Below are 17,313 nucleotides of genomic sequence, written 5' to 3' on the forward strand. Positions count from 1 at the left end.
GTATTGCGAAGAAGAGAATGACAGAGGAAGCGACAGATTAAATGCGGGCTCGGCTGCAAAACTGCCCCGCCTCGAAACGCTGCGACGGCCGCCCCGGTCTGACGTGTAAGGGGGCAGGGTATATTTGGACCGATTGGTTGAGAGGGTGAAAGCCGGACAGAGAAAGCACAAAGATGAACGAGAGAAGAAAGGATGCCTGTGGAAGGAAGAGGGAGAAGGGAATTGAAATGATGCGAGGGACCTGCCTCGCTGTCTACTTGGACGTCGCAGCGCCATGGGACTCCTGGTATATGCGTTGAAGGAAAAGGATGCAAAAAGACCGAGGCGAAACAATGTGTAATGTATGTGCGAAAGGAAGCCATCGACGTATTGTACCACCATCGAAATCAAGTCAAGCCAGCCAAACGCCAAAGAGCGCATCCTCAAAGTCCAGGAGATGAGGAGAATTTGAGAACCGGCTTCATTTAAGGATCCTCCGCCTTTCTCTTGCGCGGCGGCGGGGACGATGACACCGACCTGCCGCCCTCTTCCTCGCGGATAGCATTCGCGCGTGACGGCGAGGACCTTGGTGATTCGCGGTTGACCGAAGGTATGGCCGTTCGGGCGCTGATACTTCTCTGCAAAGCCTCCTCAACGCCGGCCGCCAGTTTCGACTGACGCTTTTTCGGTGAGGGCGAGGGCCGCGGCGCGGACGACGATGAATGCGGCGTGTTTTTACCTGTCCCGGTGCCTGGTGCAACTGCTACACTTTCTCTGCCGTCCAGATTCTGCTCGTCTACCAACAGAGTGCTCTCAAAATCCGCATGCACATCCTTCGCTGCCGGCGTTGATATGGTGTTGACGGCTGCCGTGGCGGGTCCGCCCGCCTGCTCTTCCTCAAATCTCGACATGTTTTCTCGCGTCAGGGCGTGTCGACCGAGAACATTCATCTGATCCATCGGTTCCGGAGACTTATCCGCTACAAAGTCGATGCCCAGCTCCTTGCCCGCCTCCTCCACCCTATCGAGCGCACCCGGACTTGCTTGCGGGGTCAAATCAGATGGTCCAAACGTCATGCCAATGAGTTTTGCTTCACGCAACTCTGCTGCTTTTTCCTCTGCATTTGCTCGCCGCTCAGTCCGCTCATGCTCTGTTTCTGTTGACTTTTGCACACCAAATTCTGACATGGCATTTAGATGTTCCATGGTGGGCGTTAGAGAGTCGCGTTTCTGAGCCAGAGCTTGCGTTTGGAGACGCCCTCCTGCTCGAGTTGGTGATCTTGGCTCTTTGGGTGTCGAAGAGGAGGCGTCTGACGTAGGATCAGGCTTCTTGGCCCTTGGAGGAGGCGATCGTTTCGTAGAAACGGTAACTATGGAATCGGACGAGGTTGGATTACGCTTGGTAGAGGGTCGTGCTGGATCTGCAGGAGCAGACGATCCCCCGAGGGTCAAGGGACTGGGTCTCGTTTTGGGAGGTGATGGTGCGACCCGTGCTGCTGCCGCTCTCTGTTTCGGTTCTTCTGCTTCGGATTTCGCTCGCTTTCGCTTACCCTCAATGGCCCATTTCACGAGCATCTTCTCCAGAAGTTTTCCTCGGACCGGTTTTGACAAATAATCGTCCATACCTGCTTGCTGGCACTTTTCCTTGTCGCCTTGAATAGCAGATGCGGTCATTGCCACAATTGGTATGTCTCCGATTCCAGGTGTGTTGCTGAAAGGCGCCTTCGTTCGTATCGTCCTCGTTGCTTCGTAGCCATCAATGACCTATTGAAAGTTAGACAAGATGAAGGAAGACGCTGGACAGATTGCTACATGCCGGCATCTGCACGTCCATCAGACAAACGTGCGGATACGGAACGCTCCCCTTCTTAGCATCCAAGAGATAGTCGAGAGCCTCTTGGCCGTTCCATACCGCGCTGACGGAGAAGCCTTGTTTCTTGATAGTCTTGAGAGCAATTTGTTGATTGACATGACTGAGAGATGTTAGAGAAGTAGTCTCCAGAGTAATGATTGAAAGTTTCAGGGGAAAGACAGGGGACAGTATGCGGCCAGACTTACTTGTCCTCAACAACCAAAACATGGACATCCTTTCTTTCCGCATCTGGTAGTGAGAAGAGGTGGTCTGGTAGGACATGGTGAAAGTTTGCCGGGCCTGAGGCCGAACCTATTGATGGTGGACGCCCGGCGGGAGTCATGGGAGGGGTTCCGCCTGGCTCTTCAGAGCTCCCACACGAGACCGACACATCTGACTGCAGTCTGTCAGGAATGGCATCAATGTCAATGAGTGGTGTTCCTTCAGGCTGGTATTGAGCTTTGTTGAACGGTATCCAGAATGCGGCCTTGGTCCCCTGGCCGAGTCTCGACTCCAGTTCGATTTCTCCGTGCATCAGTTCGACGAGCTGTACTAACGTCAGTCATATCTACCTCTAGCAATGACTGCCACTTACGTTTTTGCTTATTGCAAGCCCAAGACCAGTTCCTCCAAATCGTCGAGCGGTCGACGAATCCGCCTGACTGAAAGGCTTGAAAAGTCGCTGCCTTACTTCGTCCTCGATTCCTATTCCAGTGTCTTCGACAACAAAGCGGACGTGGACAGTGTCGTTATCTTGTTTCGCGACAGATGCACTCAAAGTGACGCGTCCTTCGGCAGTGAATTTGATCGAGTTGGTAAGAAGGTTCGTAAGAATCTGTCGAAGCCTCCCCGGATCACCCATCACCTTCAAGTCTTGCTCGATTTCCGGCTGGATGTGGCTGTTATAACTAATGTTCTTCCTGACGGCAGCAAAAGCCATCATCTTGTTAACATCGCGCAAGACAATCGAGAGACTGAACTGCACTTCTTCGACGTCCAGTCGTCCGGACTCTACCTTGGAAAGATCTAGGATGTCGTTGATGACCGTGAGGAGTCCGTTCGCGGATCTCTGAATGTTCTCGGCACAGTCGCGCTGCTCTTGGTCGAGGTTGGTGTCCAACATCAACTCGCTCATGCCAATGACGCCCGCAATTGGCGTTCGGATTTCGTGAGACATGTTGGCCAGGAATTGACTCTTCATGCGACTGGCTTCTTTGGCTGCCAATGCATTGGAGACGAGCTTGGCGTTTTCTTTCTCTTGATCGCGAAGCTCCTTTTCACGCGCTCGAGCCTCTGTCGTTTAGTTAGTCTGATGCTCAATGTAGCCACTCTAGAGGATGATTCATATCAATCATCTGGTGATTTGAATGCTCCACGTGTGCCATATCATGTTGGCACCAAGTTTTGGAGCTGACATTCCCTCATCACCCACGGTGCTGTTGGGAAGACAAAACTTACCTGTAATGTCCATGCTGACACCAATGACGCCTTCGATAATATGATCATCTCCGTCGATGCTGGACTTCCGAGACTTTGTCACCATCGGCAGCAGCCGCGTTCTGTACCAACGATTGCTCCCATCGATGCGCATTTCCAGAATCTCATCGTCACCCTTGCCACTCAATACCGTGTCGATTTTATCCCTGAATTGTCCCATGCTCTTGTCTCCCTTGTGCTTGCCAAAGACGTCGTAAACCAACTTTCCTACCGGTTCCTGATCGATGGCCACGTCGTCTGCAAAGAGGCTGCCTTCGAGCATACCGATTCTGCTATCGCAATCGATTGTCCAAAGGCTGACACGAGCATGCTCCAAGACCCGCAGAAGCTGCTCACGCGTCTGTTTCGCCGCCTCGCGAAGCTCAACTACGTCGTGGATGTCTGTACAGGTGCCAAACCACTTGATGATCTTGCCGTGTTCGTCGCGAAAGGGGACAGCGCGGCCCAACATCCATCTCCATTTCCCATCAAACCGTCGGCAGCGATATTCGGTAATGTATTCATCCTGCAGTCTATCAGCGCAAATTCCATTAGGAGTGTATAGCATGCGAGTTTGGGCGCGGGACGACGGGACGTGAATATTCCGTTTTGGAGTGATCCAAGGCGTCTTGCAATTGCAGAAAGTGACTTGGCGCTCTGTGAGCCGTCTGTGCTCATCTTCAAACAATAATACTTACGCCGCTTGCAAGAGAGTGCGCCCACCGCTTGGACGTCTCGGGCATGTCGTCCTCGTGAAAGGTGTACCTCCAACCTTCCCCGAGAGACTCCTCGACAGTTTGCCCAGTGAAATCGTACCATCGCTGAGAAAACCAATCATGCGACCCATCTGGTTTCGTGGTCCATACCAAAGGTGGTATCAAGTTGGCTACATGCTCAAACTGACGTTCATTTTCTTCAATTTGTGCTGCGATGCGTTTAGTGTACTCGGTGACATCCTTAAAGACGACAATGGCTCCGAGAAATTCTCCGCTTCGATCATCGACAACGGGTTCTCCGACAACTTCATACACCACGCCTTGACCTGTATCAGGATAGCGCATGCCTAATCTTATACCAGAAAGACTTGTGCGCGTGCGACATATTTGGATGATTGGAAACTCGTCGACTGCCAGCTCCCTCTTGAAATCCTCAGTGTAAACACGAAACTGCCCGAGGAAATCTCGTTGGTCGGTAGGCGTGTATTCCGTCTCTGCTGGTAAAAATCTAAGGAGAGCACGGTTGGGAATGCCGAAACTCTCGTCTTTCCACATGGCATAGGCAGGCATGGTGATGGAATTCAGAATGGCATCCTTCATCTGGGTAGCCTTTGTAAATAGAGATGGAGCCTTTGGGTCTCCGCTCCTCGAAGGCGGTCCATGCGGCGGGAAGTGAGGAGTCGATGTTGTCGGCGACAACAAGGAGGAGCCAGCGCTGGAACTGTGGTGGGATCGCCTCCCCGACGAAGAAGAGCTCGTCGAACCAGAACCAGGAGACCTTTTGAACCCGGTTGATGTTCTTACTACGGTGCGGCTGGACGGTTTGGCGTTGGAGGAGGCGCCCTCGGCGCGTGCACTCGTAAACGTGCAGGTATAGTACTGTGTTCCTTCTATGTTCCAGACGCTTATTATCATGGTAGACTGGACCGCGTTGCTCCCAGGGAGGGATCGGTTTCTTCCGTCAGTTGGCGTTAGTCTTTGAGGGTTACCGGGCTCGTTGGGGAGTGAAATTATGACGTCAACCGAGACGTCGTGGACTGTTGTCCTGGCCAGATTGGAACGGCTGAGCTTGGGCAACCGTGGTTTCGCTTCCTGTTGTGGTGGCACCGGCGTCCCCGTTGGCGTATCGTCGGATCCATCGCAGGATTCATCTGCCGAATCGTCGGCCTCGGTAAGTTGTTGCTCTGTGGCTTGTTTCCATACGGAATCGAGAAAGTCCTGGCAGACGTTAGCGGACAGTGTAACAGTGGCATTTTTTGACTGCATGGTTGCGCGCACATCCCAGCTTATCCAAATTGGGGAACCATCTTGCAACATGTCGACTCCAATTTCGGACATGGTCCGGCCGTACAGGGTATCGGTGACGGTTTGAATAAAGTCGACATCTTGGACTTCGACGGCGCACAACTCCAGATTCAAAAGTCTGCCCATGGCTTCGTTGGCCAACACAATGGTCTTGGTGGAGGACAAGACCAGCATGGGGACCGGGAGGTATTGCAAAGCGGCAAATGCCATGGAGGTGGTGGTGGGAGTCGGTGACATGGTCATTGAAAGGGAGTCGCTGTGGACGGAGCCCCCCGGCGAGGCAGGACGATTGTCGGGGAGCATCTCGAAGTAGCCGGCGGAACCTGAAGCATCGCTGCTGGTAGAGACGGCCGAGACGGGAGTCTGACGGTTGGAGTCGGCATGGCGGCCCTGATTGGCGGGGTTTATGATGGAGGAGGAGAGGTCGATTTTGGGCGCGAAGTTGCGCATGTTAGACCTCTTTGACGGGAGGAGGCGGCGGACTGGGAGGTGTTGGGCAGGACATGCGTGTAGGTAGGTAGGATGGTGAAGTGGACGTTGTTGCGGAGTTGGGTAATGTTGGCTTGTCCGACGAAGCAGGCGGACTAAAGTTTCGAGGACGCTACGCAGGGCCTAGCAAGCGGCAGAGGGTCTAGAACTCGCCGTGGGCCGGCGACGAGTCGGACACGAGTGATTGCTAGCGCCAACAGGAATGGGAATGAGAAAAGTAGTCGTGGTGGCAGGATCATCAGCCAGCGCAGTTCATGAACTCGTACCCGCCATCGTACCCTCTTATTCCAAGGCCAATGACGTCGATAACTCAGTGGCCGCTTTCAGCGATGGATGCGCTCCATGTCTCTCTTCACCTGCGCGACCGGTGAGGGAGCTGAGGCAGACGTGTTGGAGCACTTTCTCTGCTATCGGCCTTGTCTGCAAGCTACATGTAACTATCCCCCCAGGCGATCTACGGTGCACGAGTCGTGTGCGCCTGGGGTTGGGCCTGGTCGTGGACAAGGTGTGCCCGAGCCACGGGGCCCTTGATCATCCACCCTGCCTCGTCGGGTAGGGATGCTGCAGGCCCAGACATGGTCGCGAACAAAAAAGAGAAATATCGTTACAACTCTGGTCTCGCCCACGCCTTGTAACCCACTGCGCCCCTGGTTTGTGTGTCACAATGCAATCTACTGCATTGCAGAAGCATAGGGTGTAGGGTGAGGGCTGGCCACCACGGCTGCGACATCAAGCCGCCGGCGTTCAACCGTCCGAAAAGCCTCAGGCATGACTTTACTCCTGATTTCTCAGGCTTCAAACTACTGCCTCAGGCCAACACTGCGCGTCCATGCTCCAGACACCTCTCGCATCTCCACCATCCGCACTTCCACCTGGATACATGTAGCTCCATCACCACCCACACCTCCGTCCAACCACCCGCGATACCCGTGTGCTCCAGCAGCCGTCACCTCTTCTCAACTCTGCCCAAGAAACCCGCCGCCATGCTGTGGTTTGGCCTCGGTGGCCTCTTCTACGGTACTCTCCTGCCAGCTCCTCACATCTGCATTCACTGACCTCTTGCAGTCGCCATCCTCCTCACAAATGCCATTGCCGTACTCTCAGAAGACCGATTCCTCGCCCGCAGTAAGGCCCCTCGTCCATGCCTCGCTCAGCGGGCCTGCCCCGTCCCCGACCACCGCCCACCACGCTCCAGACCGCGCCATCAATCGACGCCTGCCCAAGAACTCGCGTTTAGCTTTACCGAAGAGTATGCTGACAAGAATCCTCGCAGTCGGCTGGGGTCTCCAGGCCGAGCCGGCCTTTGGCGGTGTCCAGGACACAACGAGCGTCAAGGCCAAGGTCATTCATCTCATCGCCTCGGTGCGCACATTGATGAGGGGTGAGTCCTTCCCGCACGATGGGCGGACTTGTTCCGCAAATTTTGGTTCTCTTGCAATCGCCAGGCGCGTGTTTTGCTAACGGACAACTTCCCGCACACTGCAGGGCCGCTGATCGTTGTAAACACCCTCATAATTCTGTACGAAATCATCCTAGGATGACCGCTCCCCTCCGTCGGGGACGCGCGACTCGCCTCCGCGGCATGGATCGGAACGGAGCACACCAGCCGGTGCTCTCGGGGCGGCACTTTGGCTTTCGAGAACGGGTTTCAACGTCTCAATATATCCATTGGCTACCCGAGCCAGGCGGAGCTAGCCCAAAGAAGAAATGATGTGAGGTCGGCCAGAGCGAACGACTCCGACAACTAAACATTTGGATCAGCGTGCGTAGGCGGGGGAATTGACAAGGTTTGCGACGCGGGCGAAGAAGGCAGCTTTAGAGCTTGCAGCAAGGATTGTGGTGCGGCAGGGGGGCTCATTGGGGAAAAAAGCACCACGCAGCGCGCGGCGGAAGAGGACGGCGGGCCAAGACATGTTGATCACTTACTGCAAACAGGACCGCCGCGCATGCCCATCTGGGTCCCCGAGGCCGTCGGCTTCGAGTGGCAAGATGCGCAGGCCGCGGGGCAGTACATTCCAAAAGTTTAATACTCTAATCGACCTTGGAAAAAACTGATTCTTTTCCGACTGCCAACCGTTGTGGGCCAAGCGCGACATGAACGTTTATAGACATCCGGACCGAGTGCAACATCGCGAAACCCCATCTTCCCGCCTGACATGAGCAGCGACCCGTGCCGCAGCTGAATGCCGAGTCGTACAGACCCTTTGGACCCTGTCACAGACACAAGAAGGCTTGGGAAGAGCAAAGGCCACCAATGAGCGGAATTTTAGAGCCAATCAGCTAATCCGCCTGCTACTTTCCGGGCTTGTCCTCTTCACCAGTCAGTCACGGCTGAGATGACACGGGAGTGCCATTGAGATCTTCGTCCAAGGCGTGCGTTTATCCAGCCCGTTTGCCGTCTGGACCAGCGTCTGAAGAGCCGGTGCCCACCCGTCGTTTGGCAGAAGATCTACATCCGTGCTTCTAGCCAGCCAGCTCAGATCTAGGTTCAGTTGCATGTTTTCCGATCTCATCATGTGGAAGACGCTATTGTCCGCGTTCAATTTCTTCAGGTCCATTTACTTCTTGAGAATGGGGTCGTCCGAAGATCTTTCCCTTTCGAGAGACATACCAAGCTTTGATAAGGAGTTTGTCCACTTGCAGCTTTTGGCTCCTCCAGCAGTCTGATTTTGTCATGATTTCGCGCTTTTGGAAACATGGCGCAGGAGTCGATTATTAACAAAGACCGATTGATGGCTCTAGAAAGGTATCGTGGGGTCTCTTGCTGCGGCCAACGTGTATACAACAAATTAAAAGGACATGGCGTAAGTCTTGACTCTTTCCTTATTTTGTTCCTCTGATGTATTCTCGTCTCCTACAAAGTGCACATCTGACCTACGACAGCCCCCAACACTTCTTAATCAGCCAACTACTCCCGGCCGACGGCAAACTAGAGTGGATTGGCTTCCATCAGTGAGATCTGTGGAGTTTGACTGCTTGCAGGCGATTTCCAAGCGCGGGTAGCCGCTGCTCCACAGTCTCAGGGGCTGGCGTGGAGTATGAGGCGCATCCACGGACACCGGTACCATCTCTCTCTTCGTTGACCCCATCTCTCGGATTTCTCATGGCTTTGGAAGGCTTTATTGACAAGATTGAGAGAAGGACGGCACAACTTATTTTTGGCATGGAGTAGCTTATGCCTACTCTTCCCATGGATTACCTCGAAGCTCGTGGCTGGACTCAAGGTTAAAGCAAGTATCTGCATCAATGGAACTCGGATATGTCTATTTCCTTTTCGTTGGAATGGATGAAGCGTGTGGTGCAAAAGACGACCGCAAGTCCCGGAACGGTTGCAACGCAAATGCGGTGGTTTCACAGTAGGTGAGGAAAGAAATTCAACCTAGGTCCAGCTTCACGTCGTTGTCGCACCTTCAGACGCATGCGCTTGAATGCTCCCTGTGACTACCCATCAAGAGAAAAATTCTCTCTATGTTGAAGGCATCAAGCGCTTGATGACTCCACGCCTCTACGTCTTTTACTTGGCGAAAGAGATTCCCGGATTAGCAATTTCTTCTGTCACCCAATGTGGTATGGCTCTACCAATTGCGGAAGAGCTGTCGGCCGTCGACACTCAATAATCCGCAACTTCTCCACGTCACTCATTTGAGGTTTTCGGGTAACTTCCACCACATTCGTCTGCCTTGATGCTCCTGGGCGAAACATGTGATGGAGAGATTGACTGCACCGGCCCGTCGGACGTTACCACACCTACGCGACGGCCCGCTGCATCTCGATCGCAGACAGGCCGATACGACACATATCATGGCAAGTGGCGGTCAGGGCAATTGCGTCCTGCAGGTTACGCTTTCTGCGACCGTAACTCTTCAGGTTGAAGATCGGCTGGAAGTGGTGTTGTTGGAGAAGTTAAAAGGGGGACCAGGAGGAGCTTGAATGGATCATCGGTTCTTTCCAAATTCCTCCTCCTTGATATATTCGATCTTGGTCCCCTTTCCATCTCATCATCATTTTCTACTCAATTATTCAATCTCATCAGCATGCCCTCCTACGGAAACGGCCAAGGTTCCTCGTTGGACACTGCAGTGGGTCACTTAGTTGCCATATGCAATTTCTTACAGCTGATCACTCCTAGCGCATCGCCTCAAAAATCCTCTACATACTAGAGCACTTTGAAAGATCCAGCGACTCTGCCAAAGTACTCTTCCCCTCCTTCATCCAGCCCCCTTTAAGCCAGCAAAGTTGACAACAGCTCCAGCAACCACCTCTGCCGCAATCGACAAACCACCTGCAGACACTGTGCTACCGCCAGTGCGAGCAGCTCAGAACCCGCGCGCTGGAACTTTGCATATTGAAGGCCACGATGAGGGAGACAATGGCGCTGTTCAACAATGCCATTCGTATAGGAGAAGATGGTGCGGGAACAGATGATGCCGAATTGGTCAACGCCCTTGTCAGCCGGAACATGAAGTTCGAAGAGACGCTGCGGTATGTGGAAGAGAACAGGGAGGCGGAGGAGGAGTATGTCTCCAAGATTCTCAGGGATAGGATGAGGCGCTAGGGCAGTAGAGATCGATGGGATTTACGAGAGGCACGTTGAGGGTTCACGGTGTCTTTTGTTATAGTGCAATTCACAAGGTGCCACGACTTTTGCTGCCGATTGTCTGAAGACTTTGATCTTTGCTTCTGGTGCGCTCGATTACTTCCTAGTAATCTGCTTCGAAGGAAAACCTACTCAAGAATTTTCTTGGCCTGCTCGAGCACCATCTTGAGCTTCTCATTCTCGAGCGTCAGCGCACGCTGACCATTGTCGGGAAGAGCGCCCCTGATCTCAACCCACTCATCATTTTCCTTGACCTTTGCCTCCACCTCAGGCTTGACCAGGCGCACGTCAAGCTCCTCCTCTTCGAGCTTGGCTCCGAACAAGCCCATGGCCTTGAGTAGGCAGGTGAATGCCAATGCCCTTTCCAACTTGCGCTGGAGCTTCTTGACCTCGTCGATCTTGTCGGCCGCAGTGCGTTGCAGAGAGTCCTTCGACGCCTGCTCCAAGCGCTTGTAGTACTCATTCTTTGTGATGGCACCTCCCAGGAAAAGCTTGAGCAGCTCGGTCATAACGCGCTTATTCTCTTTGTGGCCGGGATAGAGCTTGTTCTTGGCATCTTCCTAATAGTTGTCAGTGTCTTGCTCTTCGTAAGAGTGGTGCGGAATTCTCACGTCATTTCCATTCATGACTGCTTCTTCTTCCTCAAAGAGGTAGCGCACATAAGGATTGGTCTTAATCTCGGGCTAGAATCAGTGACGGTCAGCGCTCGATCACTCCTCGTAACCATTAGATGGGAGACCGACAGGTGCGTGAGCCATCGCAAGACCAAAGGCGTGGCCTGGAGACATGTTGGTTTCGTCAGGGACCCTCTCGGTCGCCTTGCTGTCTGATTTGAGAATGTGTGCGAAGTTGGGTGTGTGGGAGGTTGGTGTTGTGGGAAGGTGCCATCCGAAAATGACGAAATCCCTACACTAGCAACTGCGCTCCACGCTCAACGTAACACCCCACGGAAACCGCCCCAGTCCACTCATTGTTTACTGCATCCAATAAAATATACAATAGTATTCAAGAAATCTTCGTGCAGTAACTTCAAGCTCGCGCTTTCTTGACGTAAATCCCTTCTTTTATCACACTCTTGAAGTGACAAGCAAGTTTCCATTGACTCTTGTGCCTGTACTGACTTTGCACTCAAAGAACAATCGTGTCTAAATTGTTTGTCACCAGGCAGGCGTGAGTAGTCCTACTCTGCTTGTCCTGCAGTCAATTCGGGGTGCTGTGTATGTGGCGACCACATGACAAAGAGAGCACTTAGATGTAATCCATGAGCTACACTGTCAAGTGATGGTGACTGCAACCCCACCGGTTGCGGACCCAACGACGAAGGGTTGTCAACTCACTGTGGGTGCTCGACACTTTGCGTCGCTCTTCAACAGTCACCTCGGACTCTTCCAACCTTTTCCACCACAACCGTCCACCTCCAAAACACTCCACACCCATCACCATGGCGCCAAAGGAAAACGCCAGCCATTGCACCCGATCCTCCACCGGAGGCGTTACCCATGGTCGCGTGCCGACCAAAGTACCGGTGAGTTGTTCACTCGATGCACGCACCCATCTTGCTGACCATGTACAGGACGCGGTCTACCCACTCAGTCCTACCAGAGCCGAGCGCCTAAGGGTGTTCTGGGACAAGAACGACGTCAGTTTCCAGCAAAAAATTGAAAGAAATCAACTAACGACCACCAGGGAGAGCTCCAGGAGCACATGGATAGATTCGTCGCGATCTGCATCACGCTTTGCAACTCCAAGAGGAACAAGACGCCCGATGAGCATCGTATGTGGAAGGCAGTCGTGGAGGGACGGATCAAATTCAACGACCAGTTCATCGCGATGATGAGGGAAAGAGGCTACGAGAAGGTGGAGAAGCTGGTCTGGGCGAACAATCAGTACAAGGAGGCGCTTGAGGGGGCTGAGGCTGAGTAGGACGGGCAGCGCCTATCTGAGGGCAAACAGCTTGATAGAGTTTTGTCTGCTTGGAACAAGTCTTGAGTGGGCATAGGTGTCAATGGAATTTTGGTGATGCCTCAAGATTCTGGTCATCAGTGATCGTGACATCCATACCGACTGCCTGCAAGACGACAAGCTCACTAGTCTTGGTGTCTCGCGTTTCTCGGGCCCGGCTAGCAGCAATTTTCTGGCACCTACCGACGCGCGGCTTGCTCAAAGACTTGCCGTTCTTTCTGGAACTTGCCCCAAACAATAGAGAAGAAGACAATGGATGTCCTCCTCGGACTTCGCGCTGTGATGATGCTTAGCTTTGTTCGCCCGACTTGACGCTCTGCCCCTCAATCATATTCCTACCATCTTCCACAAGACGTACAGACAGGGAGGCTTCATACTTCTTTTGACTTGAGAAAACTCTTGGAATGGTGGATGCGCGCGACCATGGCGTACCTCAAGGTTGCTACGACCAGGAATTCACATCAATCCGCTGACAGTAAAAAGATCAGGGAGGCTCCACCATCTTCCAAGACGTGGAGACAAGGAGTTCTCATACCCCTAGCCCAAAGCGCGTGCACGACAAACGACCGCGCTCACGGCAAATCCCAAAGATGATGGCACACCAGTGGTTGGATTGAGATTGATTGATTTGATTTGATTTGAATAAGCCTTGCGCGCATCTCAGTCTCTATGATGCGTCGCCGCCGCTATATCTCGTACTATACAATCGAGGCATTTGCATGCCTGCGCTACGTTTGTGAGAGAGGCGGTTAGGTGTGCAAGAAGGAAGCAGAAGAAGGGGGTATGAGAAAGAGAATTCTTCCGCCGTCGAGAAAGGGAAGGGTGTGTAAGAGGGGGAGGGAGAAGAAGCGAAATGTTGTTGGATGATTGGTCCCCGTGCGTCCGGTGCGTTCGCGAGCGCTTGGCCAGATTCGACTTTGGTGCGATTGACGTTGTCTCCATTCCCAAGCCATTAGACGATTTTGCAGACGTGCTTCAGCTTGAAAAGCACTCGGATCGAGGTCCCTTTCTTGATCCCGTTACGCCGCTTGACTCCTCTCCTGTCTGGGAAATATCCAAATCCAACGCCCAGCCTCTCAGTTCCAAGCCTTGTGCACGAGCACTCGAAATCTTGTCAACAGTCCAAGGGAAGTCGAAGCGATCATCCGTAAAGGTCTGCAAGTGGTCCTTCACCAAAGAGAGCCGGCAGGTTTTGAAACGTCATCCAACCGTGTTGCGCGCCCGATGGACTGGAATTGGCATTACCAAGAGCCGCTCTGTCCAATCTCCAACTTGCCGCAGAACTCAAAGCAAAAGTATCCCAACAGAACCGCGTCTTCCAATCAACAGGGCAACGCCGCTCACCCAAGGCCTAGCATCGAAGACTTTTTGCGACCAATGCTCCACATGGACCGGTCCTTGGCGTGGTCTTTCGAGGAGCTCTGCCTCCTGTCCTTGGGTGGTACTTCTGGCTGGAGTGGCTCTGTGGCAGCACGATTCTCACCGAAGCTCAGGCCGACACCAGGGCCAAAGGGCTGGGGCCCGGGTCCCATGGCCGTCGGACTCAGTGGTGGCTCGTCCATTGACGCAAAGTGTTGTCGTGCGGGGGATGCGGCGGATGGTAGAGAGGACGGAAGTGGAGGCGGCGACGCAACCGGAATATCGGCGTTGTTGCTCGTTGGCCAGAACTTCGGCTTGTTGCGCAGACTAATGCTCGAGTGCCGGAATCTATTGAGGCCGCCAGAAATCGATTTGCTGCTGCGCACGTGGTGAGAGTGGCCATTCTCCTTGGTCGACGCTGTTGTGGCCGAAGGAGGAATGGCGGCGCCGCTCGTGCCGGTGCTGGGTATCGTGGTCGAAGTTGACGCCGTGTTGGGTGGGATTGGCGCATCGTCACTGCTTCCAGTGCTCGCAGGCGCGCCGCTGCTGGTGCTGGCGGGTGCACCACCAAGGGGAATTCCATTGACAGGGACGTGTACTTCGGCCGGCGGCGCTTTGCTGCCGCGTCGCAGGAAGCTGTTGCTCTTGCGCGTATCAGCCTCATCCTTGGCCGTGGCCTTGCTGGCTGCCACAGCAGCACGGAACTCATCCTCCTGCTTCTTGAAGGTATCCCGTCGGCTCGCCTCCATCTCTTTACGCTTGGCCTTGGCCTGTTTTTCTTGCTCCTTTTGCGCCGCCTTTTGTTGCTTCTCCAACTCCTTCTGTTCCGCCTTGGCTTGCTTCTCCATCTCTTTTTGCTCTGCCTTGGCAAGTCTCTCCTGCTCCTTTTGTTCTGCCTTGACTTGCTTTTCTAGCTCTTTGCCTTCGGCTTGTTTTGAAGCCCGACGCTGCTTTTCTTCCTTCTTATCCTCCTTCTTGTCCTTGTCCGTCTTGCGACTAAACGAGACGTCGCCCCATTTCGTGCGCAAAGGAAATCCGGAAGAGGATGTGGGGGGCTCCGGCGGCGGCTGCGATTTTGGTCGAACTGGAGGTGAATCGGATGTAGGTGGTGGCAGTACAGGTGCGGGCGCAGTAGGATCGATGCTCGTAAAGACGTCTTTCTCGTCCTCCTCGATGGGGCTGACTGGGCTGTAAATGTGGCCGTTGGGAGAGACCTCTTCAGGCTTTTGACCCAGAGACACGGGCTCAGATTTAGTTTCTATTGGCACCGATTCAGCATCGAAGCCCTCGGATTCCTGTTCCCGTATGGCCGCCTCTTCGGTCGTTTCTTGATAGAAGAGAACATAAGCGCAAGCAAGATTATTCTCCCCGCCAAAAAAGTTGCGCACATAACCCTTGTCTACGGGCTCCACCATCTCATCGTCAAAGAGTAGCCAACCGCGGTCTTCTGTCTTGATGATGGACACGTAGTGGCCATGGTAAGCGCCACCGCCAATGTGCACAACAACAGCGTATAATTCGTACAAGCGATCAGGGTCTTCGGCGTCGTCGGTGGTGTTGAAGAGTCGTAGGTGGTAGGGGTATGGCACTCGGTGGAACAATTTCTGGAGCCGTTGGAGGTCCTCGGTGTATTTGAATCTCTTCAAATGCAGAGCCAAAATACGTGGCAGTCTCTTGACCTTCATCCTCTTTTCCGCTTCTTGCAGGCCGCTGCAGTTGTCGCAGTGAAATTTATTGCGCTCGCAAAGCATCTCCTCCTCTGAGAATTTGCGCAAACAGGAAGTGACCGAGGTGTTGTGGTCGAGATCCACGGAAAGATCCAGAAAGGCTTCGTCTCTTTGCGAAGTGTTTTCACACGTCAAGCATCTCGTCTCCGACGTGAGGGTACCCTCGAAGAGCGAATGAACCCAGCCAGTGCTTTGCGCAGCATTCTTGAGAGCGGCGCTCACTACCGGGGACACGGCGACGGCAAGCCCAGAATCTGATTCCGCGGTAGCCTTGCCTGCTGCCTCCAGGTCCAATATTTGTCGCTGCTGTTTCGAGTACTGCTCGACATTTTCGACGACTTCGTTGAGTAGTAAATTGAGGAATTCGTGCGCGTCCTGGTGCATGGCTGTCCGGAACATTTCGTTGTCTCTCCTGAGAATCTCTAGAAACTTTTGTGGGCTGACAACGCCGACTCGTGACCTGTGGGATATTATGGCCTCGAAAATGTCCTTTAAACAAGTAAAGAGCGACTCGGGCATTCCGTAAGCTTTTGAATTCTCATAGTCCATGGCCAACACCGGGCCAGCAGCCATGGCCATCTTCTTCTTGTATTCGGGCGAATCCTTGTTCTCTTCCGGCTTCACACCCACCGTAGTAGGCGCCTGACCGGGCCCACCTGGCTTCTTCGGCGACGATACGGGAGTGGCAGTCGATGGTCGGAGGGTTGGAGAAAAGGGCGCTTTCGCGGTAGAGGACGATGGTATATCGGTGTTGACGCGGGGGAGGCCATTGGTGGCGCGGTTCATCAGGGTATCTTGCGGCGAGCGGACGGGGAAGTTGATGACCTGTTCCCGAAAGGGCACCGAGTAGTAGAGGCATTGTATGATGGAATTGGCGTAGCTGTAGGACGAGGGTGAGCTTGAGACGCAGGTAGGGGACTGTGCAGGCGTCGATCATACCATGTGCTTCCAAACTAGACACGGGGGCGCAGGTTAGCGAGCGCGCGACATGACGACAATCTGGGGAAGCAATTCCTTACGTTTTCGAAACCAAAGAACTTGTCGCTGCCATCGGGGCGTATAGGACCAGTGTCAGCGGCCAACAGCCTCTCGAGCGGGGTCGGTTGCGGCGCATTGGGGTCCTTTTTGGCCGGCGACGCGGCCGACGACGGGCTTGCGGGCGTCTGCTGTTGGGCACGATGAGCCAAGAAGGACGGCCGTGGAGGAGAGGGAGGTGCTCACAGCATTGGCCCTGAACTTGCCAAAGAACGAAGACATTATGGTCGGGGCAGGCGCAGCGCAGGTCGAGGCCGCGAGGTCCGTGGCAGCGGTGACGACAGCGGATGGCTCACACCTCAGTCGCAGCGGGTGCGGCTAGTCGAGGGCGCAGGGAGCAGAGGGTTCTGGGAGCACAGCAGCGCATGAGTGGGGGATGCAGGCGTGGTTGGCCGGGGCTCTGGAGAAACGAACGACTCGGGTTCGGGCGGTGTCGAGCTGGAGTTGGGGTTGGGGAGAGAGTGGTGAGATGGGGGATTGAGTGTGAGGAGAGGAGGTAGGTGAGGTAGTGCTTGTGCTGTGGTGCTTGTGCTGATGGTCCAGTGCAGCGAGTGCATGGTCAAGTCGTCGGCCTCAGGCCTCGCGTCGGACGTTGGCTGCGGCACAGCCCAGGCCGAGCACGAGGCAGCCCAGAGGAGAGCGGATGAATGCGCGCAGGCGGGGCAAAATCCAATGTCATCCCTCGTCCACGACACCTCTATCCCCATGTCTCGATTCAGTCGTCATACAGTACCTCCATGTATTCTCCTCTCGGTACTTGCGACGCCAAAACACGGCTGCCGTGCGCGCAATTCCACAGCCACGGCCATGGCCAAGT

At 54.1% G+C, this 17,313-nt stretch overlaps 4 protein-coding genes across 4 annotated transcripts; 1 reads left to right on the forward strand and 3 right to left on the reverse strand.

Annotated features, from left to right (window-relative positions):
- Positions 1-157: 157 nt before the first annotated feature.
- Positions 158-6,047, reverse strand: BKA78DRAFT_75112 (uncharacterized protein). The gene is made up of 7 exons (XM_066893685.1): positions 5,301-6,047; positions 4,005-5,240; positions 3,289-3,832; positions 2,426-3,123; positions 2,037-2,377; positions 1,795-1,951; positions 158-1,742 (listed from the first exon to the last, which is right to left on the reverse strand). Exons 1-7 carry the CDS (start codon positions 5,775-5,777, stop codon positions 465-467), a joined length of 4,731 nt encoding a protein of 1,576 aa, XP_066747640.1. The 5' UTR covers positions 5,778-6,047; the 3' UTR covers positions 158-464.
- A 752-nt stretch (positions 6,048-6,799) lies between these two features.
- On the forward strand, positions 6,800-7,843 carry BKA78DRAFT_349765 (Yos1-like-domain-containing protein; the record flags this gene model as incomplete). Its single annotated transcript, XM_066890855.1, has 4 exons — positions 6,800-6,833; positions 6,882-6,941; positions 7,090-7,197; positions 7,752-7,843. The coding sequence occupies 4 exons, from the start codon at positions 6,800-6,802 to the stop codon at positions 7,841-7,843; spliced, it is 294 nt and encodes a 97-aa protein (XP_066747641.1).
- Positions 7,844-10,504: 2,661 nt separating this feature from the next.
- BKA78DRAFT_75198 (uncharacterized protein) lies at positions 10,505-11,527 on the reverse strand. The gene is made up of 3 exons (XM_066893688.1): positions 11,157-11,527; positions 11,025-11,096; positions 10,505-10,973 (listed from the first exon to the last, which is right to left on the reverse strand). Exons 1-3 carry the CDS (start codon positions 11,199-11,201, stop codon positions 10,542-10,544), a joined length of 549 nt encoding a protein of 182 aa, XP_066747642.1. The 5' UTR covers positions 11,202-11,527; the 3' UTR covers positions 10,505-10,541.
- Positions 11,528-13,516: 1,989 nt separating this feature from the next.
- Positions 13,517-17,016, reverse strand: BKA78DRAFT_75175 (uncharacterized protein). The gene is made up of 4 exons (XM_066893687.1): positions 16,683-17,016; positions 16,481-16,627; positions 16,401-16,414; positions 13,517-16,341 (listed from the first exon to the last, which is right to left on the reverse strand). The coding sequence occupies exons 1-4, from the start codon at positions 16,716-16,718 to the stop codon at positions 13,716-13,718; spliced, it is 2,823 nt and encodes a 940-aa protein (XP_066747643.1). The 5' UTR covers positions 16,719-17,016; the 3' UTR covers positions 13,517-13,715.
- Positions 17,017-17,313: the final 297 nt, after the last annotated feature.

The sequence above is a fragment of the Phyllosticta capitalensis genome (assembly GCF_038381095.1).
Source record: "Phyllosticta capitalensis strain CBS 128856 chromosome Unknown BKA78scaffold_2, whole genome shotgun sequence".
Lineage (NCBI taxonomy): Eukaryota > Fungi > Ascomycota > Dothideomycetes > Botryosphaeriales > Phyllostictaceae > Phyllosticta > Phyllosticta capitalensis.

What these genes read in the sequence shown, in the direction of transcription:
- BKA78DRAFT_75112 (XM_066893685.1), bottom strand. Translation starts at nt 5,777, where the DNA reads ATGCGCAACTTCGCGCCCAAAATCGACCTCTCCTCCTCCATCATAAAC. An exon ending in GGCTTGCAATAAGCAAAAAC is followed by an intron (nt 2,378 to 2,425) that starts GTAAGTGGCAGT and finishes ACGTTAGTACAG; the next exon opens with CTCGTCGAACTGATGCACGG. An exon ending in GTTTTGGTTGTTGAGGACAA is followed by an intron (nt 1,952 to 2,036) that starts GTAAGTCTGGCC and finishes AACATCTCTCAG; the next exon opens with TCATGTCAATCAACAAATTG.
- BKA78DRAFT_75198 (XM_066893688.1), bottom strand. Translation starts at nt 11,201, where the DNA reads ATGTCTCCAGGCCACGCCTTTGGTCTTGCGATGGCTCACGCACCT. An exon ending in TTGCGATGGCTCACGCACCT is followed by an intron (nt 11,097 to 11,156) that starts GTCGGTCTCCCA and finishes CACTGATTCTAG; the next exon opens with CCCGAGATTAAGACCAATCC. An exon ending in CAGTCATGAATGGAAATGAC is followed by an intron (nt 10,974 to 11,024) that starts GTGAGAATTCCG and finishes GACAACTATTAG; the next exon opens with GAAGATGCCAAGAACAAGCT.
- BKA78DRAFT_75175 (XM_066893687.1), bottom strand. Translation starts at nt 16,718, where the DNA reads ATGTCTTCGTTCTTTGGCAAGTTCAGGGCCAATGCT. An exon ending in GCAAGTTCAGGGCCAATGCT is followed by an intron (nt 16,628 to 16,682) that starts GTGAGCACCTCC and finishes CGTGCCCAACAG; the next exon opens with CAGACGCCCGCAAGCCCGTC.